The sequence below is a fragment of the Taeniopygia guttata genome, chromosome 12, assembly GCF_048771995.1.
Source record: "Taeniopygia guttata chromosome 12, bTaeGut7.mat, whole genome shotgun sequence".
NCBI lineage: Eukaryota > Metazoa > Chordata > Aves > Passeriformes > Estrildidae > Taeniopygia > Taeniopygia guttata.
The window spans coordinates 13864754-13891613 of NC_133037.1; the positions used below are offsets into that span (position 1 = coordinate 13864754).

Below are 26860 nucleotides of genomic sequence, written 5' to 3' on the forward strand. Positions count from 1 at the left end.
ATCATGCAGTATTGACTGCTCTGTTCCCCACAGATTGCAGGCAGCCCAGAGTGAACTGGGCTGTTGTGCTCACACCAAGCAGGTGGCTCAGCTGTCCCTCCACAGGTCCTTGTGAGCCACTGCCCTCCCCCAGAGCACGCTGTGAAGAGGCAGGTTGGGGTCAGGCCTTGTGTCCATGGCCATGGGCTGGACCAGCAGGGACTGTAGAGCAGCACAGCCTGGCAGGAACAAAGAGCCGGGGCCTCAACGCCAGTGCTGTGCCCAGGGGGAAGCAGGGAGCCCCTGCTGAGGCTCCTGCCAGCATCTGCGCCAAGTGAGCTCCTTTCACAACAGCCCAAGGTCAGACAGCTGCTTATCAGCCCTGGCCACCAGCCAAGGCAGCCTGGGCCCCTGCGCGGGGGATGCGCTCAGCCCCCCCTTGCTGTCTGCTCTCTTTTGTGCTTGGGAGCAGGGACTTGTCACAAAATGCCAGCTGTCGCTAACAGGCACCACATAATGCTGCCTCTGCTCTGGGTGCCAGGTGACTGCAGGATCTGGGGACGTTGCTTTGAAACACTCTTGGCACCTGCCCCAATGACTAGGAACTAAAATAGTTCCAGGTCCCAGCTGTGGCAAGTTTTGGGGACTTTCCTGATTATCTTGCATCTTTGGGGACCTGCAGTGTGTTGCAGCAGTTATGGCAGAAGCCATGTCAAGTGTCTTGAGAGAGATCAGTGCTGGAAAACAGCTGATGACCAGAAACACATCATCCATGTTTGCTCTTGAAAAAATTGACAGTTACAGTCAACACAGACTCCTCCTCACCCTGCCCTGGGCACAGCAAGAGGAATTTCCCTTCAAGATGACCTCTATAGTGGGGCCACATCTCTGCTGCCACTTTTGACCTCAGTCTGGCACCTTCACTCTTCTGTCTGGTCTCAGGGAATTTCTCTGAAGCAGTGGAGTTTACTTCTGGAGCCCCGCCCTTTCCAGAGAAGCACAGGTTAGGGTTTTCCCTTCCTCGATGAACGAGTTTTAAGGGTACAGAATGAACTTCCTTGTTGGCTCAGAGCTATGGCCTGTGCCTGGACACATCCTGTACAGCCTACTCAGCTGGAATCCAGAGGAGTGCCAGAAGCTCCAGGGGGACCAGACGGGTTCAGGGGACCCCTTTTGGGCTGTGTGACAAGTGACAGTTGTCCTACAATGTCAAAAAATTGCTGTTTAACAGCAACAGCGGCAAGTAATCACAAAGGCCACCAAACCACACCTTCTGGCCGCCTGCTTACATCATGTCCCCACTCCTGGTACTGAACTCCCTCCCCTGCCCAGGGGACTAGCACTTGGCTCCTCACTTTTCCTCTGCCTCTTCCACAGCTCCTTGCCTGCCTGCATCTCTCTCCATTAGTGCTGAGCTCTCATTTCCCAGGTCAGGTCTGGCCATCTGCGTCCTCAGCTCGGTTTCATCCAGAGCAAATGTGGCTTCACATCTGTCCAGAGGCAGGAGCCCAGAGGGAGCCAGGCTGCCAGCCCTCACAGGCAGGAAAGCTGACTGATAACTGAGATGATGGTGTAGGTCAGCAAAAGCTTAGTCACACTGGGCTAACAGTCACTGCTGGGTTGAAGAAGGGCAGCAGATACACAGCCGTAGGCTTTGAGGAACAGGCAACCTGACTCCAAACCCCTGTAAGAGCTGTTCTGTAACTGGCCACAGCAGACTGCAACCACACATCCCTGCAAGACTGAAAAACCCCAGATTTGCTCAACTGCAACACCCCCCCAAAAAAGGGAACTGCAAATGAGCAACTAAACTTGTCAACAGGCCAGCAAATGAAATCCTCCCTGGCAGCCAGACGGCCACAGCTGACAACTTCCTGCTCTGTTCAACCTAGTCACCCTGCAGGGGGAGGACAAACACCCAGGAGAGGAAGGAGGGAAGGGTGGGGTGGGTGAGACCACTGAGCTTGTCAGACAATTCACTCTGGGTGTCTGTGGCTGAAGAGGAAGGACAAGGACCAGAGGTACAGGGCATTCCTACAGCTGGGTCTGTTTCTCCTTTGCTGCAGGAAAAGCAAAAAGGAATTGTCCAAAAAAAGAAAAAAGTGACACGGGTGTTTTGTGTGCCATTATGGGATGCAGCCAGGTGCTCAAACATGGATTGTCATCAGCACCTGGACTCCCTCCTACCCAGCCCAGTGAGGAGGCTCTCAGATCAGCAGCAGCTGCTCTAAACACCAGTGTGAGCATGGAGATGTCCACTGCTGTTCCCTGGCCTTTCCTCCCTCCCCAGGAGCAGCACACTCTGCTCTCCAGCATGGGTGCAGCACAAGGCCCACACCTTGAGCCCAGCCCGTGCTGCAGGGCTTGAAGGCATCCCTCATGCAATGCCATGGCAAACACCCTGCCTTGTGCAACCCCTGCCACTGCTCCAGTGCAGCCCAGCTGCTGCAAACCATCACATGCTCCCACAGCAACGCTGCGTCTGCTCCTCCCCTCCTCCTGCACAGCCTCCTCTTGCTTCTCTAGTCCCGTGCTCAGGACTGACAAATCCAACTCAAGTGATGCACTCTCATCTCGCTGAGTATCAAAAGCTCCTGGGAAGCTCTGCTGCTCGCTGCAGGGGCCAGGTGAGATACTGGAACTCAGCTCTGCTGCAGCGTTTGGAAAGCACCATGAACAGCAGATGGGTATCCCTTGCTGGGAAATAAAAATAAGTATTAAAGCACTTGTAATTGCTCAGCGAATTCTCTCTCAGCTTTATCAAAAATGCTATTTCTAATTCAGGCTGTCAGATGCTGGGACAAAATCCCAGAGTGAGGAATACAGACACCAGGATACAGGGAGCTTAGAAAACTGCCTTTATTCTATTAGTTCTTGGAAAAATGAAAATACAGAAAGAGTTTAGTTGGCTGCAGAACAGCAAGAAGTTCACAGGTTAGGAGTCTGATCACTACATGGTAACCAAACTTACACAAAAAGTTTATTTTCTTTTTTTTTTTTCTTTTTTTTAAGTTTTGAAACTGGGTCCAGCAATGAATTTAAGGCAACTGAACAGTTCAGAAGCTTTGAGTGTGAGCAGGCTGTCTTTTCTCATTCCTACAGCACGTTATGGAAAAAAACTGTTCCTGGGTGTGCAGACCACTCGTATCATTCAAATGGGTCAGACTCTTACAAATGAACAGGGGAAGAGGATCAGCTGCTTTCCACCGGACTTTATTTTCAAATACAGTTTCTTAAAAAACCCAGAACACCTTAACGCAGAGGTTACAAGTAACAGTATTAGGAAATCCAATTATACAAAAAATACTACATCTAAGCTGGGGTAAATAGATTTATTTTTGGTAACATACATTTAAACTGGCACTAATTACACAGTAACTAAAAGGTAACTAACATGAAACCACAGAACCCTCACTTTTCCTTAGCTGAATGGGACTTGGTCATTTCAGAGTGATCACATTTTCAAATTAATGTTTTACACCAAGCCATGAAAATCAGATCTTCCTAAATGTGATAGCACTGAAGCTACTCTTGATTCCATACAGCCATGTAACGGTTGTACTCAATTAGAATAGGACGTTAGTTATAAAGTAGTTACAGACCAATCCTCTGTGTTGACAGCTTTTTCTCTTTATAGAGACAAGAAAGATAGAGAATTGTCTTCAATTAGCGCCTGGCATATCCTGTGAGTGCAGAAAAGGTTTGTTAGAGGAATGTTGAGGTTAACCTTGGGTGCACAGATGAATTTGATGCAGATTGTTATAAAAATCATGGTTGGCTTCTAAATACTGGTAGCAAGATGACTCGATTTTTAAATCTCTTAAGTAAATTATAGATAATGAAAAAGGCCAGTAATCATACACTAAGATTAATAAACAGCACTTCAAAATTACTCAAGTGCAGGGTGCTGCTTTGGCCATCTTCCTCTGGCCACGCTTTATAAGAGAAGGCACCCGGACTTCTTCTTGCCACGCCGGGCTTGCAAAGCAGCTCTAGTGGCCATTTCAAACACCTCCCTCACACCGTCTTTGGTCTTTGCCGAACACTCCATGTAGCCAAATGCACCAATGCGGTTTGCCATATCCCGGCCTTCCTCGGGTTTGACAGGCTCCTGCAACAGCACAAAAGCAGCAGGTGAGAACAGCCCAAACTCACACTGCTCCTCCTCTTCCCACCCAGCTTCCCAACAAACGCAAAGGAATTTCTGGATTAAGTACACATAATGAACTGGTTAGTTAAAAACCCAATTCCAGAGGACATGATCAGTTTTCTGGTATCTCTGAGCTTGAAAGATGCAAGACTTTTTTGAAATGAGCAAGTGATTGCCTATTTCTGATGAAGCATTTATATAATTCTTTGCCACCATTGCAAAAAAGCCTATGAAAAAATCCCCAAATCAATGCCTCAGTCTTTGTATATAGGTGTTGATTAGACAGCCCACAGAAACCAGCAGCCAGTTGCAGGTGCCTGTTTAATGCTCTGCTACAACCACCACACATTTCTGCCATTTATTGTAAGACTCTGAAAGGAACCTGCCTGCTTCATTTTGGCCAGCTCTCGTCTTGTGTGCTCGTCATTCCTCAGGTCCTTCTTGTTTCCTACCAAGATGATAGGCACGTTGGGGCAGAAATGCTTCACCTCCGGGGTCCACTTCTCTGGGATGTTTTCTGAAGAAAATAGATAGAGGCATGACTGTACAAAACCCCACTTCTAGGGAGAGTTTTATTTTAAAGCTTTTACACACTGCCTGAGTCGTTGTAACTTGATAATCCACACTGATGCCCTTTTTTCTACTCTTCATAAGGAAGCAAACAGACATGCTCCGGTGTTACCAAAAAAGACAAGCCTGTCTGTGGCAATTTGAAGGCTGAAGGACATGTAACATCTAGGCTTCTTTCAGCAGCTACCTGACAAGGGTTAGCAAAAGGGACTTTGAAGAATACTATGCAGAATTCAGGATTGGAAAGTTATGGAATATTTTGCTTCAAGATAAACATTTTAGTATCTCCAGAAGTTAGAGATGGGCACAATAATGAAGCCTAAGTTTTAACTTCGCTTATTTTCCTAAAGCAACACAAAATAACCCCTCTAGCTCTCCCCTTACTGCAGCAGAACTGTTCAACACACTAATTACAGATACACAGAAACAAAGGCTTTGGGTAAGTAATTTTCAATCTGCCACTTCTCTCTGCATGCAGCAAATGAATTTGTTCTCATATACAAGCAACCTCCTCCTCACATCCCTACATGACTTTAGTTTTTTAGTGAAAGGAGGACCTGGGGGCTTTTGAAAGCAAAACCTTGACAAATTCTGTATAGCAGGAAATGCTGAACAGCCTAAAACATCTGGCTGTGCTTTCATAAGCTCTTAAGACAGTTGAGATTCACCAGTGAATGTACCTGCAGGCTGCATAACCACTTTTTATCTTCATGAAATTCCATTCAGCTTTTGAAGAGACATGCACTATTATGTAATATGGCATATTTTCTTGCTTGAAGGAACAACTTAGACAGGGGTTTTGAAGCCAGTTTTTGCACTACAGCCAAAATACTAATTCTGCAGCTGCACCTGGAGTGCTCAGGTGTGCTGGCCTCTAGATGCTGCACACCTGAAAAGCTGCCTAGCAGTTCACTGCTCCCAGGGACCCTGGCACCCAGATACTGGTGAGCAGCAAGGGAGGAGAGGGAAGAGAATTTTTACAATCTGAGCAAACACAGAGTGCTGCTGCAGCTCTCATGATACTCAGTGTTGCTGGAGAATTCCCTAATGTCTCAAAACTATACACTCAAACCAGCAGCAATTGTGAAACTAGGAAAGCTCCCAAGGGAAAATACATTCTACAGTGCAATTCCCAAGGGGAATGTATTGGTATAGAGAAGTGGTTCTGATGCAGTTAGAGATCTACTTACCTAAACTATCAGGACTATCAATTGAAAAACACATAAGTATAACATCAGTATCTGGATAAGAAAGCGGTCTAAGTCGATCGTAGTCTTCCTGTCCTGCTGTATCCCACAAAGCCAACTCAACCTGCAAAATTAAGATAAGGGGTTAGTCAGATCACCAGGAAAGTTCTGATTCAGAAGCCAGGAACACAACAGGAGTGACTAAAATATTTCAGTCAATACCACTCAAAAGGAGGAGACTACAAGTTCTCCTTTGACAGGAGAATTATTAGGAATTTTACATTTTGTAACTCCAAAAATCAACTTATTGCTGCTTATGAGTCTTTTCTTTATACCTATGACCACTGTCAATTCTTTAAAAGGACATAAAAGCTACCAGCAGAAAAGCAAGACAGAAGAATCAAAGGGAATCAGCTCCAAGGGGCTGGAAAACTCTCTGACAAGCATCCCAGAAATACCAGTTTTTAGTGAAAGTCAACTAAGTATATGCTTAAGATTATGCACATTTTTCAATGGGTTTACAGCTGGAACCTGTAGTAACTTAAGAAATATCAAGATCATACTTATTTGTGCACAAATTTAACAAAACTGATTTGTGTGTAAAGTTTCTTGTTACTAAGAAGTAAAGTACTTAATGTTCTCAGTTTTTCTACTTTTGCTGGAGCTAGGTGAGAACACCCCAATAGGATTGTTTTAAACTGTAGAAGGAATAGCCAACATTTAAAGCAAAGGACTTTAAAAACTATAATCAAGCTCTTTAGGTACATATACTTCTGCTTAAGATTCTCTGATGTGTCTGCCTTCACAGTGGAGCGGGGGCCTTCTTTAAACCCTTGCATTCAAAAATTCCAGGAAAAAAGTCCACAGCAGCTCAGATAAATACAGATGGCATAACTGGAACCCAGACATAAGCCTGCATGTGCAATGCAACTGTTTAAATTGTGAAGAGACAAAGCCTTGAGTTGCACATATATATACAAAAATAATCTTCTGTGTCACCTCTGCAGTTGCAAATGTGAATTCTGTGGCAAATGTTCATATTTTTAAAGAGATGTCTGTTGATGGTTCCCTCACATGACACTGGAATCAGCTCCTAAAACACCACATCTCCTACCATCACCTCTTTGTCTTCATATGACTTCTGGACATTTCTGGTAATGCTTTTCTAGGAAGACAGAAGTAAGTGGCTGGCAAACAGAAGAGGCTTAAGCACGGCTCTCCCACAAACTTTTGTAATCAAATTTTCTGAAGACCAAGAGCTTAGGTAAAATATATCCTCTAGTTACAAAAATAAAATCAGCTGATACTGCTCAAGCTGCTCATGCTATTTTCCTTTAGCTACTGGCTGCATATAGCTGATAGGGCATGACTCCTTATTCACTAATTCAGAGATGCAGAGATTCAGGCAGGAAGGAATGAGGAAGTTAGACTTGGTGATAAGAGAGAGAAATGGATATCATATGTATTTCAAACAATAGTCTTTAGACTCTAAAATACAACATAGAAACAGTAGAACCTGTCGCTTGGGGAGAACACATGTCCTAATATTAGTCTAAAAGTAAATTTTCTTTTACTGATTCACATTATGGGAGAGGAAAGCTCTTTTTATAATTCTCTAAATCCATAAATAATCCATCTCTGCAACACTAGGAAATAAAATTTAACATAAAATCCAAAACTAGCTCAAAAACCTCTTTTTCTCCAGTCAGGATCAAAAGTGAGTGATTTCAATCCATCAGTCACGGCATCTGAACTAGAATGGACTGAAAAATGTCCTGGCTGTACCTGAGGCCAGAGCAAAGGCAATGTCACACAGGGACAAAACAGGGAAGCTCAGCACCATCAGCACCAAGACCTGTAGTGCCATGGTAGAGTCAGCTCTGTGTGGTTACAGTACCTAACAGACACAGGCTGTACCTGCCTGAGAGGGTTTGTAAATAGCTAAGCTTTCAAGGTGCAAAGCTCCTGCTTTGTGTGCTTCTGGAGTATCCTGGAAAGTGACAATCTTGCACATCACCCAGCACCCTGCTGACAGAAGTGCAGAAGGCAACCTACCCAGGGATCAGCTGCCCCCTGGAGCAGGTGTCTGACACATCTGCTTGTATGGTAAATAAAAGAACTCAAGAGGTTCCACTGATTAAAAACTGATTTTCAAAATATTTAAAACTAAAATGAAATATTTTACTATTTAGTGTACTGAAGTACAAACTAAAGATGAAGTTCAGTGAGCTGTGGCTACACTTGAGTGCTAAGAGTTGTGTTCCTTCAGACAAGCAAGATGAGGCTGATGTACACTACAAAAATTAACCCCCTTAATCAACCTGTCTGTCATCTGTTCTCAGAAGGATGCTGCATGTTGCCAGCAGTGAGTATGAAAAAAAAAAACCTCTCCAGGAATTAGACTGTTAATTACAACACCAGGTCTCTATTAAAACAGGGACTCTGTTCCAAAGGCCAGTATCCCCAGTGCCCTCAGCATCTTTGCATTGCTCCATCCCCTCCCACCTGCTGCAACATTCTACTCAGACTGATTGCATGGCTTTTAGAACCTCAGCTTGTGTACAGTTAGAAGCACCTTGTTAAACAGACACTGGATATGAGCAGGTTCTCACAAGGCCAGTATTTTTTTTTCCACAGGAACATACTTAATATTTAAAAATATTTTTACAATATAAGCACTTATTCTGAACAAACACCAGTTCGTTCTGGCTCTTAGAGAAGGGTTCACATACCTGCTTTCCATCCACTTCAATATCTGCTACGTAATTTTCAAAGACAGTGGGAACATAAACTTCAGGGAACTGGTCTTTGCTAAATACAATCAGCAGACAGGTCTTTCCACAGGCACCATCTCCCACTATAACCAGCTTTTTTCGAATGGCTGCCATAGCTGAAAAACAAAACGATCACTTGTTATTTCAACTGTTACAGCTTTTAACCAAGATGCTAATAATTAATAAACCCCAAGTCTTCAATTAATAAGACTTTTTAAATTGGTTATACATGTCCTTTAGAGAGAAAGACATATCTGGATTTGGTAAGTTCAGATTCCCATCCTTTTAAGAAAAAACACTCCCCAGCACTTACCAACATACCTGTGAGCCCATTAGGTGCAAGAATAATAGGAAGGAGAGGATATGGGCCTGGTTTAACATTTATTGATCTGTTCTAAAGGCTGAGATAGCAGCACTCAGAGATAATGAGTGAGTGAGCAACACTGTCCCAGGGTACCCTCTCAGAAGTGCATTCCAGGTAATCATATACAAGATGCTTCAATTTAAGGGCAGTAACATTTTCTTATCACACTGAGTTGTCTTAACTACAAAGTGCCAGTCAGCTGGACTGAGGAGCACATGCTGCCACGTCAGAGCACCAACAGAAGGTTCTCAAGGTAACCAGTTCCTCACATTACAACCACCACTCTGCAAAGGATTTTGGCAGAACTCATCTCACTCCTCAACCCACTTTCCTGGGCATTAACCTGCTCCCAGGTTAATAAAGCCTGCTGTCAGCTTGCAGTAAGAGCAGGGGGTACTCGGAAGTGGAGACCCTGGGTGGTGCTCCATGCAGATCTCTGCTGTGCAATGAATTGATAATGATTAATTGATTGGTCTATATCAGGACCATACAAATCCATGACTTGCTCATGAGCAACTCTGGCCTCAAAAAGACAGTATAAAAGCTTGAAAAACTTTAAGGAAAGCCTGGAGTCAGGGTGGGGCCGAAGGAGATGGTTGTTTTGGATCTGGCAAAGCAAACAAAACCAGCACTATGTATGTGCCTACTCTCTCTTTTCTCCAGGTGTTTATTTGTGACCGATGGAGGGACAAGCCAGAGATTTAGGGAGTGACCTGCCTACACCAGAGTGCAGTGAGGACAGACCCACAACGACTTTCTTCTCCATAACATGAAGGCACTCCAGGGGAAGCTGCTTAGTCATCCCATGAAGCTTCCTGGAAATGGAGCAAACAGCAACGCCACCACAATACCTATGACTGCATGACCAAAATACCACAGAGGGAGCACCCTGTGAGTTAACTTTTGCCATGACAAAATCAGAACAAAGTTCTAAGAGGACGACCAGGGCTGCTGGCAAGGGGAGAAGACCTCAAAGAAGCACAGGAGGGAATTAAAGGACACAGCAAAAACATTTTATCTTTTTCACCTCTTCTCTTCCTCATGAAATCAAATAAAAAGGTAAAACTACCATCTAAAAGCAAACTTTGGTAGTTAGGTGGTGAAGAAGCAGTGGATATTACAGAGATTCTGTATTTCTGCTCCAGGTACAGAGAATGTTCCAGGTACCATTTCAACCCAGCAAGCAGCAAGGGTCAAGGACAGCCTTCTCAGACACCACTACTCAAGTGATCCAAATCCATGTCTAAAGTGAGTTATTTCACCTTGCAAATATATATGTACACAAGTTAAAGTTATTTACCTTAGAGACTTGGGGTTATTTTTACATTTGTGGAAGGTTTTAAATGATCCAAGCCTAATAAAAGTTTTCTTTCCATTATTTTAGATGACTTTGAATACTTTCTAGCAATGGTAGTATATGAATTTTACAGAACTGGAAATTATCTGTCCTCTGTACCAACTCAAGATCAACTATTTGTAACTGCTATTTAATGTCAGTTTTGGCTAATCTGCCCTTCAAGTCCTACAAAACCTCTGAAGTAATCTACTCGTGTGCTCCACAGCATTTACAGTGAGAAAACTTCCCTCAATGTGTACCCTCGCCCTTTGATGTAATACAAGCCCATTACTGTTTATGCTGGTTTTCGTAGCCATAGGAAATGGATGATTCCCTTTCCCCAGTGCAGTTGAGAATACATGCCTTCATTTAGTCTTCTCTTCAGGCAAAACAATGCCAGTTTATTCAAGCCTTCTCTGTAAATCATATTTCCTAGACTTTCCCATTGCTCCCTTCTGGGCAGAGTCCAATTGGCACGAATTCACTGAAGTGTGGAGCCCAAAAGCTGAATCCAGTATTTCTCCTAGGGCTCTGTGAAGAGTGCCCAGAGCTGAAGGATTAATTTCATTGATCTTCTGGGATATCCTGCTGCTTAAACACTGATCTGGAATTATGTGTCTTTTTCTTTCTTCTTGCCTTCCCTGAAGACAAGACTGTTGATACAGTCAGCTTTTAATTCCTGACAGCTCACAGACTTTTTTCATTCAGATGCCTATACAGTGAGTAGTTCTCTCTTCACACAGCTGAGTATCCACTGCCACACTTTTATGTATCCTTACAGTGACTGATGGTTTATTCTACCTTCAGGTTCTACTCTGTCCTCTAGTTTAATCACGGTCTGTTGGATGCAAGTTTAATGGTAGTGATTCCCAGATAATTATCTAGGCCATTGATGAAACTGCCCTGGAGACACAGTGGGAGGCTGATGGAATGGGATAACCTGTCCTTCCTTGCCATCCTCCCTCTTCCCTTCTGTGCTGGTGGCTGGGACTGGCCTGTGATGCCTTGAGTTACCTGCAGCATCACCCAGGGTAGGTGACCTTTTGGCATCACCTATGGATAACTGTATTTTTCAATGGAGTATCAGATCAACCCTATTTTCATCTAAACACTTCAATCACTCAGATTATTTTTAAAGTGTTCCTTGCCATTTAAATTTTATGTTTTGGCCTTCTACATAGCTATGCCTAAGGTCTACAAAGAAACTACAATTGTGAAAAAAAAAAAAAAAACAACCAACAAACCCACAAACCCATTATTTAATGTAGATCTTTTTACAGATCCTTCCCAAAAAAAGCTTGAAAATTTTATGGAGATATATATATACATAAATTATTTCAGGAACTTTATTTTATCTCCTCAGTATCTTTTTCCAGAGAAAAGCCTATCATGAAACTCTCTGTCTGAATGCCTCCTGAGATGTATTGACATCATTGGGATCCAATGAGCAGTGTGTGCTTAACCACTTCCTTCCCACTGCTCAGGACCTGCCCCATGAGGCTCTCCTGCTCACAGAGTTCTGTGCAGGACCATCACCAGGACCAACCAAACCTGCCCAACAGTCCCCTCCATCTAGTGCATTCAAAATCTAGGGAATTAAAATTCCCTCAGCATCAGCTTCTAGAGGATTCTTCTGGACCATCACAAAAAGCCTCAACCACATTATCATTTTTTGGTGACCCATGGCATCCTTATATTTTTTACTGAAGTTTCACCTTCCACAGCATTAGCACAGAACAATTTCTTCTAGAACAAGTGTGTTGCATAAAATTCAATTCAGGAGGCAAAGATCACCACTTAAAATCTCTAATTTTCAGAAGCAGCCCAGATTATAAATGCTGGGCAGATAGAAACACCTCAGGATGTCAGCTCTGATCATCAGATAGACACCTCCACCCACCTCGGAAGGAAGTCTCCAAACATCACAACTGCTTCTTTCTACTTATCATTATCAATGAACCATAGAATGGTTTGGCTTGGAAGGGACCTTCAAGATCATATAATTCCAACCCCCTGCCATGGGCAGGGACACCTTTCACTAGACCAGTTTGCTCAAAGCTTCATCCAACCTTGAACACTTTCAAATTTAGGAATTCCTTGAATTTCCTAATTTAGAGGATTGAGTGTACAGATCAGCATATTTCAGCTAGTTATTTTTAGCTAAAATAAACACATTCCTCTCCAGTGGGCAGCTGTAAGGGGTTGTCAGGTCTGGCAAAGATTCAGAAAAACAACATCTTGGTAGCACAATAGAGAAAAAAATGGATTGTTAGAATGGAGCTGCATCTGAGTGGTGTGTGTTGCAAGGACAACACTAACAGCATTCACAGCAGTTGTGTCTTTCTGGTGCATTCTGACATGCTCTGGTTTTCTTCATCAAGTATTCTGAAACATGGAAATACATGAAATTTGTACCAGCAGTATGTGGGAATCAAAGCACTTTGTTGGCCTAAAGAGTTTCATTTAAGATGCACGTTACACACAATTTACTATTTGCTGCAGCACAGCTTTTCACCAGTGAGCACATGCCTACATTTAGAGCTAAGAAACCTCCATGAACTACCTGAGAGGGTGTAACAAACAGACCAAACCCAAACTACTACTGCTCACTGTAACTGAACAAAAGTACTACACATTCATCCTTTTACAGAACACATAGAGCAGGGAGAGTCCAATAAACCCAGAAAGCTGCTGGAAGTGCATCACTGATGATGCATTTATCCCAATTAGTGTAACAGAATGGCTGCAGTGATCTTCTAGGAGAACCTGTGCTGTCTTCTGCAGCAAGGCAAGAGATCTGCAATTTTTCCTACTCTTAATGAACCACTCTTCCAACCTTTGCATTTATAGGATTCTCAAAACCAGCTAGCCTGCTAGATTCAAAGTGGAAACTCTCACAACGTGACTCAAGTGACTCATCTGAATGGAAGAGATTCAATTATGATATTTCCCCAGCCTCAGCCAGAGTCTTTCACAGGTATTACAGGAGCTTTAGACATCACTTACTCAATCCCGCTAACATCACAGGAGGTTGCAACACAAGGAGCTCCTGTTTGCTGAGTTGCCACACTAATATCCTTGTTACAGGAGGCTGCTGTTTCTAAGTGCAGTGAGGCTCCAAGACTGCTGCAGCATAAAGCCCTGCTTGTTAAGGGAATCCACCAAATACTCCAGAAGAATTAGAAATAGGGAAAATATTTTTTTCCATGTTTTAAACATACTCCCCCCAAGTATTACTCTTCACTGCAAGGGAATTTGCCTCTTCAGCATGCTATTTATTTTTCCTAGGAACAAGTTTTCTAGTGCCTCTTCTCTGGCAGGTCCCAAGGCCACACAGCATGAGTGGGAATTGTGGACATGCTGTTGACATTATGAAGTTGGACAGACTGGCAACAAACATGCTAGGTTTGTCTGTCTCACTCTGGATCTCATCCTGGAGAAAGTAACAGATGGAAGAAACAGCCTTTTACCATCACACAGATATCACAACTATACTTAATTTCAATTCCCAATTAACTACTAGTAATTTTATGTTGCCTTCTATGCTATACAGGCAGATCCTTTGCATAATGTAGAATTTTGTAAAAAAAAAAAAAAATTTCTGTATTATTGTATGTCAGCAATAACTCAGCAGAAGCAGTTCAGCATGCAGTAAGGATGCTGCAGAGGATAGGGGGAAGAACATCCTTTAAATTCTTTCTCACTTAATCCTGCTCAACTCCTTAAAACCAAAATGTTGGAAGGTAAAGGTTTTGAAATCTTAGAAAGACTGCCTTGCTGCTGACTCCTCTACACAGTACTGAAGCAGTTCACTTCTGAGTGAATTACAGCCTGGCACTCTTCTCACTTGCTTTATTTCCCTTCATTCAGTCAGCCCTACCCTGGGCAGCAGGAGGAACAAGAGCTGGGCTGAGGGACCAGAAGAAGAAACCCTGCTCAAGCGTCTCCCACCCTGACCAGTGAGGCCCTGCCCTCTACCTACCACAGGGGAGAAGTGACTCTGTCCCAGTCCCTCAATTGCCTCTGTCTCAGCACCTGCATTTACTCTTAAAATAACTCACTTTTGTTCAAGAAGAAGGATGTAACCACTCCTCTAGAACAGAATCCAGAATTCCCACAATTCCAACAGCAGGCAAGCATCTCAACCGTCTCCTCCACTCAAGTCCCAGTGGAGAATGTCAGCAACTATACATTCTGTAATCCTTTTCTGATGCTCACTTCTCATTAGTGAAAGCACATACAAACAAATACCAGAAATACTGCAGCTTGCTGCTGAAATGCTAATCCTGCTACCTTAAATCAGCTTCCTTCAGCTTATGTAAGCCTATGTGTGCTATCATGCCATTTTCCCCCATATAACCAACACAGGATAGCCCTGCTCTTCCATAGCAATAGCTGTGAAGTAAAAGAAACTGTGACCCCAATTCACCTCTTAGATAAGCTGCAAACTGGGAAGTCAACAGCCTTGGGACTGAAAGAAAAGTAAGAAAAAAATTATGGAAAAACGTGACTCAATCACATAAAGGAACCAGATACAACCCATGTTTCTGCAACAGGGTTCCTAAAAGATCCTGGAATCTGTACATACCCCAAAGCATGCAGCAAGCAACCACTTTTTTATTGTCTGAACTGATCAGTACAGCCACACTGACAGTCAAGGCAAACACACTGAGCTCAGAGTGATTTACTCTTTTGACACCACGAACAACCCGAAATCAAACATTACTAGGATGGAACCTCAGTTCAATTCCAAGCCACCAGAATCAATGCACTAAAACCATGAATGTGGTCACCTCTATCAAGGGGACAGCCAACACATTTCACTGTAATGATTGAGATTTTCCTAATTTTGTGCAAGTTTGCCTGTGGACATTTCCACTCATAAACCAAAAAGCCACATTATTTTAAGTGTTGCTAACAAGGCCTTTGAGAAATAGCTATATTTATATTCCTTACTGCAGCCAGTAGATAAAGCAGTTTGACAGTACTGCAAAATAGACCTATTTCTAACTACAGCACTATGTGGGAGCAGTTGGTGAGAAAAAGCGATCTGCTGGGGCTTTTTGGGAGGGTTACATATGAAATCTAACACTTGGAAAAAAGTTCCGAAGGAGGCAAAGCATAGGGCAGGCTACTGACATTGCATATTAAATTTAACCCACAGAGAAATGGAATTTTTCTGTTGTAAGACTGAAGTACAATAGAAAAACTGACACAGAAGTCAGCATAGTATCCAATGGGATTAAACACTGAACACAGGTCCTTTGGGAAGGCCTTTGGACAAAGCAAGCTGAGTGTTCAGCTTTCTGATAACAGTTCATTCAGCCTATGTCGACCAGGCTCAAATATGGCATGTTTTACTAGCTTGGAAAAAGTGCCTTGAAAATAGAGCTGTACATTTCCAGAGCCAGCTTTAAATCAGGAGCAGCATAGCTGTGTTCACCCCCAGCTAATAAACCTCCCCAGGTCTCAGCTAACTCCACAAATAACCAGCTCAAGCCTCTTTGTACTACATCACCAGTACTGGGAACAGGGTCAGCTTAACTACATTAGGTCTTAGCAACACTGGTTGCCAGCCCCAGTGAACCCTTAATGACCGATTAATTTTATACAGTCATTAAGAGTTATCCAAAAGTACACAACAGGTGTTTAATAGGCATGGGCATAGAGTGCATCTTTGTTAAGGACACTGAGTTGTTTATGCTGCATCTGCAATGGCTGTGATGGGGCAGGAGATTCCTCATGCAGCACAAAACCTGCCAGTGCAATGTTTTGGAGGAAACCTGAATCAGCCATCAGCACTAGATCCGTGCTGAGTGTCATGCGGACACAGCACGCCTAATCTGAGATATCATGTGAAGTCTCAAAGTAGGATTCATCCTATCAAATTACAGCCTTTGCCCTTGCCTTCCTCTTCAGGAAAAATCCTGTGTGACTACACACAATTCATCTTCCTCTCAGAGAAGAAAATTGTTTTGGATTCTAATAAATCGGCTTGAAAACATTTTGCTTTGCTCTCTTTCCCTGTACCTGTCCGGGCTTTACAGGAACGAGCCTCAGCACTGCCAAGTGCTCCCAGGAACACACAAACTATCTTCTGTTAAAACACCAAATCATGACCTGTGCAACCCTCTACACCTAGCACTGTGTCCCACAAGCAGCTCCAGCATGGACACTGACCACTGGACCAACTTGTTTCTGCACCTAAACTTACACCTAGAGACTCACAGGTGTGAATCTACTGCAGGTTCCACACACATGGAAACAGGGACATTGACTTAGGAGTTAGATCTCTCCACCTCAGTGCCTGGTATTTTGGATAAATTCAGGACTGGATTCTTGCACTAAATAAGAGGAAAAATGACCAAGAAGCTTTTCTCTGCATGCTCGCCAGCCTTCAGCTCAGGAGCTTCTTGGGTCAGATGTGGTTCCCATGAATTTGGTAACCTCAAACAGATTTCTCCTCCATGAGCTTGTCCAGACTCCCTTTGAACCCATGTAAACTTCCAGCACACACAATATCCTGTGGAGGGAGTTCCCACAACTTAATTACACATTGTCTAAAGCCACTTCCTTCAAATTCAAGATTGTCCCTATTAGTTTCTTTTACTGCCTCCTAATTCCAAAATGGAAAGGGAGTGAACAATTTGCCTCCGCTCACCCTCTTCCTGCTGCTCACATAACAGCCTTTCCAGACTGGAGCACCCTAACACAGAGCTGTTTTTTCTTTTTTTTTTAACTTGTCTTTACACCTTTGACAGTAGTGACTGTCTATTCCTGGCATAAGGAGTAACAAAGTGGTAGAGGTGTCACCTTCCCATCCCATCAAGTGCCACAGGGCTGCTGCAGCACAGCTCCAGGAGCAGAAGCCTAAAATCCATTCACACAGTAGCAGAGAACCACACCCAGAGATGCGTTTCAAGTGCAAACAAGCCACTGCTTGGTCATTCCCCAGTACATTTCACCCCCTGCATTAATTCAAGTGCAGATCATCTTGACTTTAAAATAGCAGCAACAGAGAACGCCATACCAAGCTCCTCACTCCAGCAGTCAATTACATTTTCTGCATTATGATGAAGTTTTCCTTGTCACTTCCTCAGCCTCTGCAAATTTCCCATTACTGGCATTTTGCATTTCTTCCTGGTGACCACCCAAAAACACAGGCCAAGAGCCCAATTCTTTCATGTTCTCACTACATACACACTCACCTGAGCTTCCACTTGCCTTTCACAGTTGCCCTCTTTCTACTAAATGTAATATTAACTATTTTGATTTTGTTCTGGATTCTTTTCTCTCTGAAAATGACATGCAATTACTGTCAACTACTAACTGAAGACTAAGATGAACACTTGCACTTAAGAACCAAACAAAAACAATTAACACCTCTTGTTTCTATTTTCCCCAGTCCAGGCTGAGTGACACTGCCTTAATTCTTTCCTGAACACTTTGTTACTTATTCCATTATTGTACCTGGGATTGATGTCTTAGTCTGATGGGATTACAATCATTAAGATTGTCCTACTTCTCTTTATTATTACTGCATATTAGCATTCTTTCAAACTCAAACTGCTGCAGTATGTAAAGAGCTTTCTGGAAAAAAAAATTACATTGCCCCCCTTGATTTTCAGGCCAGAGATCTTCAGAGCTAAAACACATACCAAAACAGAGGTGTCAATTACCAAATCTGGTCAGATTAGGTGTGCAATATCATTCAACCTTTTTTTTTTTTTTAACTTAATGAGATAATCAGAATACCTGATTGCACGGAAATTCTCTGTGTATAGATAAATAACTGCCAAGAGATAGGAAACCAGGCAGAAGGAAATGCTCAGTGCTCTCACAAAAACACGCGTGGAACCTGCACAGCTCAACATTCATAAATGACCTGAAAAAGTGAAGAAAAATAGCTATACAACAAAATGCACTGGTGATGTCAAGATGTAGAGGTAATAAAGGCAAGGGCTAACTGTGATGGATTTCAGAAATTTAACAGGCTCTGTGCCTTGGCAATAAAATTTGAAAGAGAGTAATGTGAAGTGATATGCAATGTAAAAACCAGATTCAACTTTCTATACGAAATGATGGACTGGGAGCTGATCACTGCCACTCAAGGACAGCATTCAAAGGTTATACAGTTAATTCCTTTAAAATAAAAGCTCAATACTCCAAAGTGCCACAATTTTAAAGATTCCAGTATTAAGAACTAGGAGAAAAGGAACAAACCAGAAATCATTAAGATGATGTAGGAATCCATCGCATGACTGCATCTTCTGATGTGTGCAGCTGTGATCCTCCCATGTCAAAAGGCTATAAATGAACTGGAAATGACTCAGAGCAGGGCACATGGATGATTAAACTACACAACAGTGACCATATGAGGAACAGCTACAGCAGAACTGGAAAAAGGACAGTCTGGAAGAGACGCAACCACAGAAGAAAACAACTGGATGCTTCTCTCAGACCCTAAAGAGCAGTGAGCAAAGCTGGGGCCTGAAACCAGGACAAGAGCAAACAGGACGAGCCAGCTTGAAAGCAAAGGCAGGCAGGCCTCGCAGCAGGACACATGGCAAGGTCTCACCACATTTCAACTTTTTAGATCCATAATTTCATAGTTATTTGAGCTCCTTTTTCCTCCCAGTTACTTTCCGCAATTTTGAGCTTCTGTTTCCTATTTTCTATGTTCAGTTACTACTTTGCTCTTATTTCATCTGTAGGGCTTTCTCGCACTGTTTAAGCGTGAACAAAACAGATGCCTTCATTTCCTTTCCAAGCCAGGTTATTTAATTCACATTCAACACTTGGTAGGAGAAAAACACTGCAAAAGAAGGTTCCTGAAAGACCTTTTTTAAGCATGTTTAAGTCAATTTTTTAAAAACTAAACCAGCAATACGTGCAAGCAAATCTCTGTCTTAACATTGTCAATGTGTATCCTGTTTTTCTAACATTAAACTTAGTATGGTGCTCCTGATCAATTACCTGCAAAGTTCTCCCCTATACTGTTCACCTCCCTGTTGGTACATAATTAGTAAATTAACACTATTTCAGAACCCAGGGAAGAAGACTAATTTGAGCATTTCTCCCTTGTCTTCTTCTACCATGATGAGTCTCTCTCCAAAGCTGAAGACAAAGTTTGGATTTTGGGGGCAGAAAGAAGGATTCTGTCCTCAGGATCTGTGGCTGTTGTTGCTGTCCTTGCCTCCCCCATGGAACATTCTTGCTCATTTGCCCCCTCTGACTACATCTTTGCTATCTGTAGGCAACAACGACTTACATGAGCACTTCTCTTATGCAATACCGAGTCCCAAGATTACTTTGCACAAAATGAGATTAGGGCTTAATATTGTGGTAATTATAGTAGCTCTGTGGATTTCCACACGTGTGTAATCTGCAAAACACTTCACATTTCAGCCAGTTTTTTCTTGGTGTTCTCTCCTCCCAGACACCTCCTGCATGTCAGATGGGATGTGGGGGCACCTCATTCTGAGCAAGGCAGGCTTCAGCTTGGGCGTGGCGGCTCTGTCTTCAGGTGCTGGCAGTAAAGCACAAACTGAGAAGAAAAACTAACACTAACTTTTGCAGACAGCCATCTACTTGTAGCCACAACTGACACTCACCTGTGTTCCTTCCTCCTCTTCTCCCACCACAAGACATCTGTTGAAACTGCACTGGTTCAGATCAAACACCCAGCAAGCCCAACACTGCCTGACACATGCAAGTATCTCAGACAGAGAAAAAGAAGGAGTGAATGCACTGATACCACCAGAAGTGTATTTTCTCAGTTGACAGCTTGGGGGTAATTATTTCTTTTTATTCTTTATGTCCAACAGCCCAACATTTGACAGTGTTTTCTCCTGTCATTCCACCTGTTTGGTTCTGAAGCCACATAAATTGTTGTCATTCAAAGCACTCTTTGGCCCTGTGGTCTCAGTGCAGACTGAGGGAGAGGCACCATCAGTTTTGATCTAGACCAGACTGCTTGGTCATATCTTTGCCAAGCTAAGGAGTTCAAATGTTTTTAAGCATCCCTTGTATAGAATCCATTCCTTATCTCTGATCACTATTTTCAGCCTCATCTTTGCTTTTCCAGTTGCGATGTATCTCAAAGCACATCTTTCTTTCTGCCACCCCACTGTAATCAGTGTGTTGAGGACTAAGAGCCATGATGCTATCCCTGTTTTCCTTTTTTTATTCCTTTCCCAAAGCCCCTCATACAAACTCATATTATCACCGTTGAACACTGAACTTCCATTTTCACAGAAATATGGCAAGCTCTTCCTTCTAAGTGGCAATAATTAACTTTCACCCCATCAGTGCATAAACAAATTAAGACTGCTCTCCTGCTTTGTATTTATCTGGAACAAATTTCATTTGACATTTTGCTGCCTGTAATTCAGTGTAAGAAGGACAAGCTGCGATTCTTCCTAATCAGCTCTGGTGTTTTCTTCCCTTCATCCTCAACACCCTTCTCATTTATGAATATGGTGAACAGCAGAGACATAACACAGATCCCTCTTCTCTTGTCCCAGACCTCCCTTCTCTGTGCTTCTCGAGTCATTCAAAAACCTCCAGGAGATATGAGCTGCACCATTTCCTTTGCAAAAGCCATACTGGCTTTCTGCTACTTTAAGTTGATGGTCCATCTGGTTAGTTCTTTTCTCTCTTCTACTTTTTAAAAAGGCACTGAACTGTGATATCCTGCTGAACTATCTTTAAGAACTGCTACCACATAAATCCTCTTCTATTTCTGTGGCTTCGAGGTATTGAGAAGTTACACAGCGTAATTAGGAATTCGGTCATTTCAGGCCCGAGTTTCCTTTGGAACCCTTGGGCAAGCACCATCTGGTCTTGGCATCTTGTAACTGTATTTATTACTTTGCTCTATAAATTATTTTGCTAAAAATTCAAGCAGAGACAGATGTTCCAATGACTCCTGTTCTCCATGAAGAGAATATCTGTCACAGGGAACCTCTTCGGACTCCTGGACTCCTCCATGGGAAACAGGAATAGGATGAAAGATGATTAAGTCATCTTTCTACTCATGGCTTCATCATCAAATATTTCTTTCACTTTTCCATCTATTGGCCCTCCAGAATCCTGAACTCTTCTTGTTTCTGATGAACTTGGAATTTTTTTTTTTTTCCCTATTAGTAAAATGTTTCTCAGAGTCTCTCTGGCAGACCCTTGTATTTTTCATTTGACTTGCCAGACTTCACGTTCTTATTTACTTTTCTGGTCAACTTCAAAACTTAAAACTTTCTGAAGGCTGTATTCTTATTTCTAATGCTTTCTTTATCCCAAACTGCATGCTCATTCTCATCTGTCAACATTCCACAGTATAATTTAAAATCCTCCCAACAACATTTTCAATTTCAATCCCAGAAGCCTAGTTCTGCTGTGGTTTACATGGAACCCAGCCTTTCCAAACAGCTCTTGGACTGAGGGTCAAAAAATGAGCCAATTCACTTGGTCAGCACCCAGTCAAGATCCCACTGTGAGATGGCCTTCTCACTTCACACAGTTTCAACAGAGCAGACAGGAGGTGAAGAATAAAGAGCCTCCAGGTGTAAAATATAAGAAAAATGAAATGCTAGCAAAGTATGCAAACAGAGGTAACTGGTACTTGGACAGCTGCTAGTTCTTTCAAATCACTGACACATGCAAAGACAATCTTCCTTAAAACTGTGAAGATGAGGAGGAGGAATCTCTTTGTACACATCCACACGAGCAACCTGCTCCAAATGTGACAGTTCAGGCCAGGTGAGACAGAACTATTTATGGCTGCAAAACACTGCTAATTAACTGAGCAAAGAGACTGAATTGAGCTCTGTTTCTGATTAAAAAACAACAATAAAAAAGCAAGCAGAAAACCCACAACTGTCAGAGCCTGAGGAAAGCAAAACCTCATATTTGGTGTACTGCCCAATTTTACCGGGTATACTTGTGATTCTCCATCTGTTTGTTTTGCAAGGGATCTTGGTCATGAAAAGTGGTCAGAGAGACAGCAAACCTTCTTCTGATTAGTTTAATTAGATGACTCATTTAGGAAAGACTGGCTTTTAGTGTGTGATGGCAAATATCTTAATTAAAAGGTGGTCTATAAGTATTTTAATTCAACTTTTATAGTCTCAAATGTCCTTCCCAAATGAAAATATGGTGATAGGAAAAGGACAGAAGAGAGGATGGACAGGGCAGTGTCACTCTACCAAGTCCAATTAGCCTTTGCTACTTTATTCACTGTTCAGAATGAGTGGTAACAGATCCCACCAAGACCAGAAGGCACCCAGACACTGAACAGTAGTGGAAAAGTAACAGAAACTCAACCAGTGTACCACAGACAGTATTTTGGGATATTTTTGCTTATTTTTGAGATTTACCAAAAAGTAATAAACAAGCACCTCTTTATATTTAGCTGCCCACTATTTATAGCAGGAGAGGAATTATACCAAAAGGCAAGGAGCAGAGGATTTTCATCATGCATTCAGGTGTGTGCAGGTGCACAGCTGTGCCCTGGGAATGGAATGAAGGTCTGCTGTCATTTGGCACATTTATTTTGCATTGCACTGTTCTCTATTGCAGAGTTTCACCCTTATTATATGTTTTACTAGGACAAGCTCATAATGGACTAATTTAAGATTTCAAGGGCACACTTGCTGTACTTTATCAACATGCTAACTTCCTTAAACTCACCCCATTACACTTCTCCTCCACGTTAGTTCAAACTACGTTTAAAGACACATTGTAAGGCAACAGAGCAGAACAAGAGAGAGAGATGAGATTTAGTACTAAAGGTAAAAGATGGTGGTTTGAGTGGAGACTCGGAAAGAACCTGATGATACCATAGCAGCAGGGAGTAAAATGGCAGAGACACTGAGAAGGCACACTTGGCTAATGAAGAGGTAGCCAAGGTCAGAAATATCTAGCACAGAGCAGACACGATGTGAGGAAGAGCCCACAGGATTCTGGGCAACTTAAATACATTGAGAGAAAACGATTAAGTGTAAAAACCAGAAAAACCAAGAGTTACTATCAGAAAATGAGGAAAGATGATGATACTTCTAAGACCTCTCCAATATGTTTTCATTTGCAATTTGCTTATCTGAAGAGCCATCCCCAGTCCTACATCCTGGTGGCAGTTAAGATCATTTAGGATGTTTTTACTGTCAATTCCTGGCTCAGAGAACTCCCCGCCTCTGGCGCTTGGCTGCTGTGGCACTTGGCCAGAGCCTGAGCTTGGTGAGGAGGGATAACACGAGAGCTGCTCAGCTCAGTTCTGCTGTGGCTGAATTTATTTTGCCCTTTATGTGATGGTGCATGCATGTCTTGAAAAATTATTTTTGACAAACCTATGTATCCTAGTGTTAAATGATACAGATCATCCAAATTTATGGGTGATTGTAAAAATCATACAAATTTATGTCAAACATTTATGCTGAATGTGCTGTTAAACATTCCAGTGAACTAATTAAAGTGAAATAAGGCTAACATTTTTCTTTTTTTAAACATGCAGCCTCGGTCCAAATCAGTACCAGAATTAGACTCTGTGTATTTGAACGAGAAATGCCAGTGTTGTGTGGCTGGAGACCTGGATAAGACCAGAACAGGGCAGGAAGAAAGCACACATGTATCAGAAGAGTCTTCAACAGCAAGCAAATATTTTCACAAACAATCTTTTCAGGGAGGGAAAGACTTAATATTTCCATACTGGGAAAAAATCCCCAAATAAAGCCATGTGAGAACCTAATACTTTGAGTCACAAACAACTTAGGACACATACCATTAACTTTTGAGATTTCTGAGATAAAAAGAAGACAACAGAAGTGTAGTTCTGGAAGAAGTTCACCATTTCAAATTCACACAGATGGCAGAACTGACACTCAGGTTAAGCTCTGGGGGTGGCGGGGGGGGAGGCAACAACAAACTTAACATTACCTAGGGAAGTCTTAGTGTTTAATTTTCTCCAAATACTGTCTCACACAGAGAAAGGGCGGGTGGGAACCACTGCTGGTGAAGAATTCCCTGCAACAAACAGGTGAACTGTACGAGGAGAGAAACAAAAGCTGGATATGAGGCAGCAACTAAAAACAAACAAACCCCCGTTCCAGACACCTCTTAAAGGGATATCAAAGTAGTGGTGGTATCACTGGACTGGGAACAATACTTCACCCTGAGTATCTGTAATAACTAACTCTCCAGACCTCTGGGAGAAGTTTTTGGGTCTTATTTTTAAAACTCAAACAGTAGTCTCGAGGTTCCTCTCGCGCTCGAAAGAATGGGTGTCGTGGCAGAAAAGGTTTATTAGGGGTATGTTTTAACACCGGGCAGCTCTCAGCCCAGGTGAGGCTGTCGGGGCTCCGGTGGTGTCAAACCACCCCCGGCGCTTCCCGGGCCTGCTGCAGCCGCCCCACCGAAAAACACCGCCCAAACTTTCCAGTTTCGCTCCAAAGGCCGATTCCTCCCCGAGATAAAAGTTCAACGGCGCACAACCCCCTGGCAGCCCTTCCAGAGGCAGCCCGGCGCGGCCCCGAGTGCCGCGGGGGGCCCGGGACGGCGACCCCCGGTGCGGGCGGGGCGCGGCCCCGGCGCCGGTGACGTCACACAACAAGCTGCCACTCACCGGGGCACCCCCGGTGCCGCCCGTGTCACCCCGCGGGGCCGGGGGCAGCACCGCCCCCGCCTCCGCCACACCGCCCACGGCCCGGCGGCGGTACCGGGTCCCGGGCGGGGCGCGGGCGGCTCCCGCGGGAGAGCCCCGGGGCCGCGCCCCTTCCTCCCCTCCCCCGCTCCCGCGGCCCGGAAAAGGCCCCGTTACCGGCCCCGGGAACTCGCGGAGGGGCCACCCCAGCCAGCCCTCCCCTTTCGTGCGCGGCGGTGGCGGCGAGAGGCCCGGCCGGGCCCGGCCGCCCCCGCCCGCAGGCCGCGGACTCCCGGCGGGGGCGGGCGGGCCCCACCCGGCGGCGGGAAGGGGGGAGGGGAGAAGAGAAGCCGGCGATCCGCCCCCCCACCCCGCGCCCCGCGGTCGGCAGAGAGCCCCCCGGTACCTGCGGCCTGCGCTGGTCCGGCTCCCGCCGCCTCCTGCTCCACAGGCCCGAGCGCGAGCGGCGGCGGCGGCGGAAACGGGCGGGGCGGGGCGGGCCGTGCGCGCTCCCGGCCCCGCGCGCGGCGCGCTCCCGAGCCGCCCCGCCCGGCCGCTCGCGGCCGCCCGCCCCGCGGCCAATCGGCGCGGCCGCGCGCGGGGGCTGCCGGGAAGGGCTGCTATAAAAGGTGCCGGTGCTATTTACGCCGCGGCAGTTGGGGAGCGGCGGGGCTGCGCTGTTGGATGGGGTTTGGTCCCTTGGTGCTGTCTTAAGGGAAGCTGCTCGCCTCCTTGCGGCCTCATCGGTGCCTACTCCATGAGGCGCTATCGCTGCTGGGCACGGTCCCTCCGCACCTACTGCGGGAAAGGCGGCTGTGGAGGGGCCCTGAATCGCGATGCCCAGTTTGCCTGTGGGCGGTTTTTCTCCATCTTCCGGTGCAGTCACACCCCGGGTCCCGTGCGTGGTTCTCGGCCCCTCAGTTCGGAAGGACCAGAAGGGTCCAGGGAAGGGCAGTGAAGCTGGTGAGGGATCTGGAGCACAAGTCCTGTGAGGAGCAGCTGGGGGTGTTTAGCCTGGAGAAAAGAAGGCTCAGGGATGACTTTGCCACTCTGCAAAACTGACAGAAAGCTGCAGCCAGGTGGGAATTGGCCTCCCCTGCCTGGGAACTAGAGATGGGGTGAGGGGATGTAGTCTTAAACTGCACTGTGCTGTCATCAGGAAGGATTTCTTCACAGCAGGGGTGATCAGACATTGGAACAGGCTGCTTGGGAAGATGTAGGGTCAGTGTCCCTGGAGGTGTTCAAGGAAAGGCTGGCTGTGGCACTCGGTGCCATGGTCTGGCTGACGTCCAGGAGTTTGGTCATAGGTAGGATTTGATGACTGCAGGTCTTACAACCGAATTGATTCAGTTAAAGGTGGGTGGGGGCAGTGGTATCAAAGTACCCTGTTTGTCTATGAGTCTATTTATTCCAGTGGAGCAGATGAGCTCTGCTCCTAGCAGGCACTGAGCTGTGCTGTTGGGGCTGGAGAAAGCTGAGGGGCTCACAGGCAGCACAAGGCAGGGGCTCAAAGGGTTGGACTCACAACATGTCCTGAGTATGTCTGTGGTGAGTTTAATGGCAAGGATTGCCCTCATCCCAGGGTGCAGATACCTGTGGTTGATGCACTGCAGGAAGGATGCTACTTCATCATTTCCATCCTTGCCCACCTGAGAAGGTTCAACATGTGGAACTGGCCTCAGGGGACCCTGGGTAAGGTCATCACTGCAAAGGGAATGTGTGCATGGAGAGGGTTGGTGACAAACAGCCTCTGGTGTCTCTCAGGGCTCGCTTTGTCAACAGGCTCAGCAGCCTTCAGCTGGCACTTGGGGATGGTCTGTTTAACCTGGACACTGTAAGAGAAACTGATGCTGTGCTGCTTCTGATGC

The 26860-nt window shown here is 44.5% G+C and overlaps 1 protein-coding gene and 1 long non-coding RNA gene across 5 annotated transcripts; one reads left to right on the plus strand and one right to left on the minus strand.

Annotated features, from left to right (window-relative positions):
* Window positions 1–2814: 2814 nt before the first annotated feature.
* Window positions 2815–25513, minus strand: RHOA (ras homolog family member A). 4 transcript variants are annotated; one of them, XM_030282738.4, is made up of 6 exons: window positions 25399–25513; window positions 24290–24376; window positions 8619–8776; window positions 5890–6010; window positions 4516–4646; window positions 2815–4090 (listed from the first exon to the last, which is right to left on the minus strand). In XM_030282738.4, exons 3-6 carry the CDS (start codon window positions 8772–8774, stop codon window positions 3917–3919), a joined length of 582 nt encoding a protein of 193 aa, XP_030138598.1. In that variant the 5' UTR covers window positions 8775–8776; window positions 24290–24376; window positions 25399–25513; the 3' UTR covers window positions 2815–3916.
* Window positions 8837–10404, plus strand: LOC140684995 (uncharacterized). Its single transcript, XR_012058067.1, has 2 exons — window positions 8837–10083; window positions 10170–10404. It is a non-coding gene; the product is annotated as an uncharacterized lncRNA (long non-coding RNA).
* Window positions 25514–26860: the final 1347 nt, after the last annotated feature.

Bases quoted from the DNA above. Each gene is read 5' to 3' on its own strand.
- RHOA (XM_030282738.4), bottom strand. From the start codon at position 8,774: ATGGCAGCCATTCGAAAAAAGCTGGTTATAGTGGGAGATGGTGCCTGT. The intron at 6,011-8,618 runs GTATGTGAACCC...TTAATTTTGCAG, and splicing joins TTGAAGTGGATGGAAAGCAG to GTTGAGTTGGCTTTGTGGGA. The intron at 4,091-4,515 runs GCAGGTTCCTTT...GTGCTGTTGCAG, and splicing joins AGCTGGCCAAAATGAAGCAG to GAGCCTGTCAAACCCGAGGA.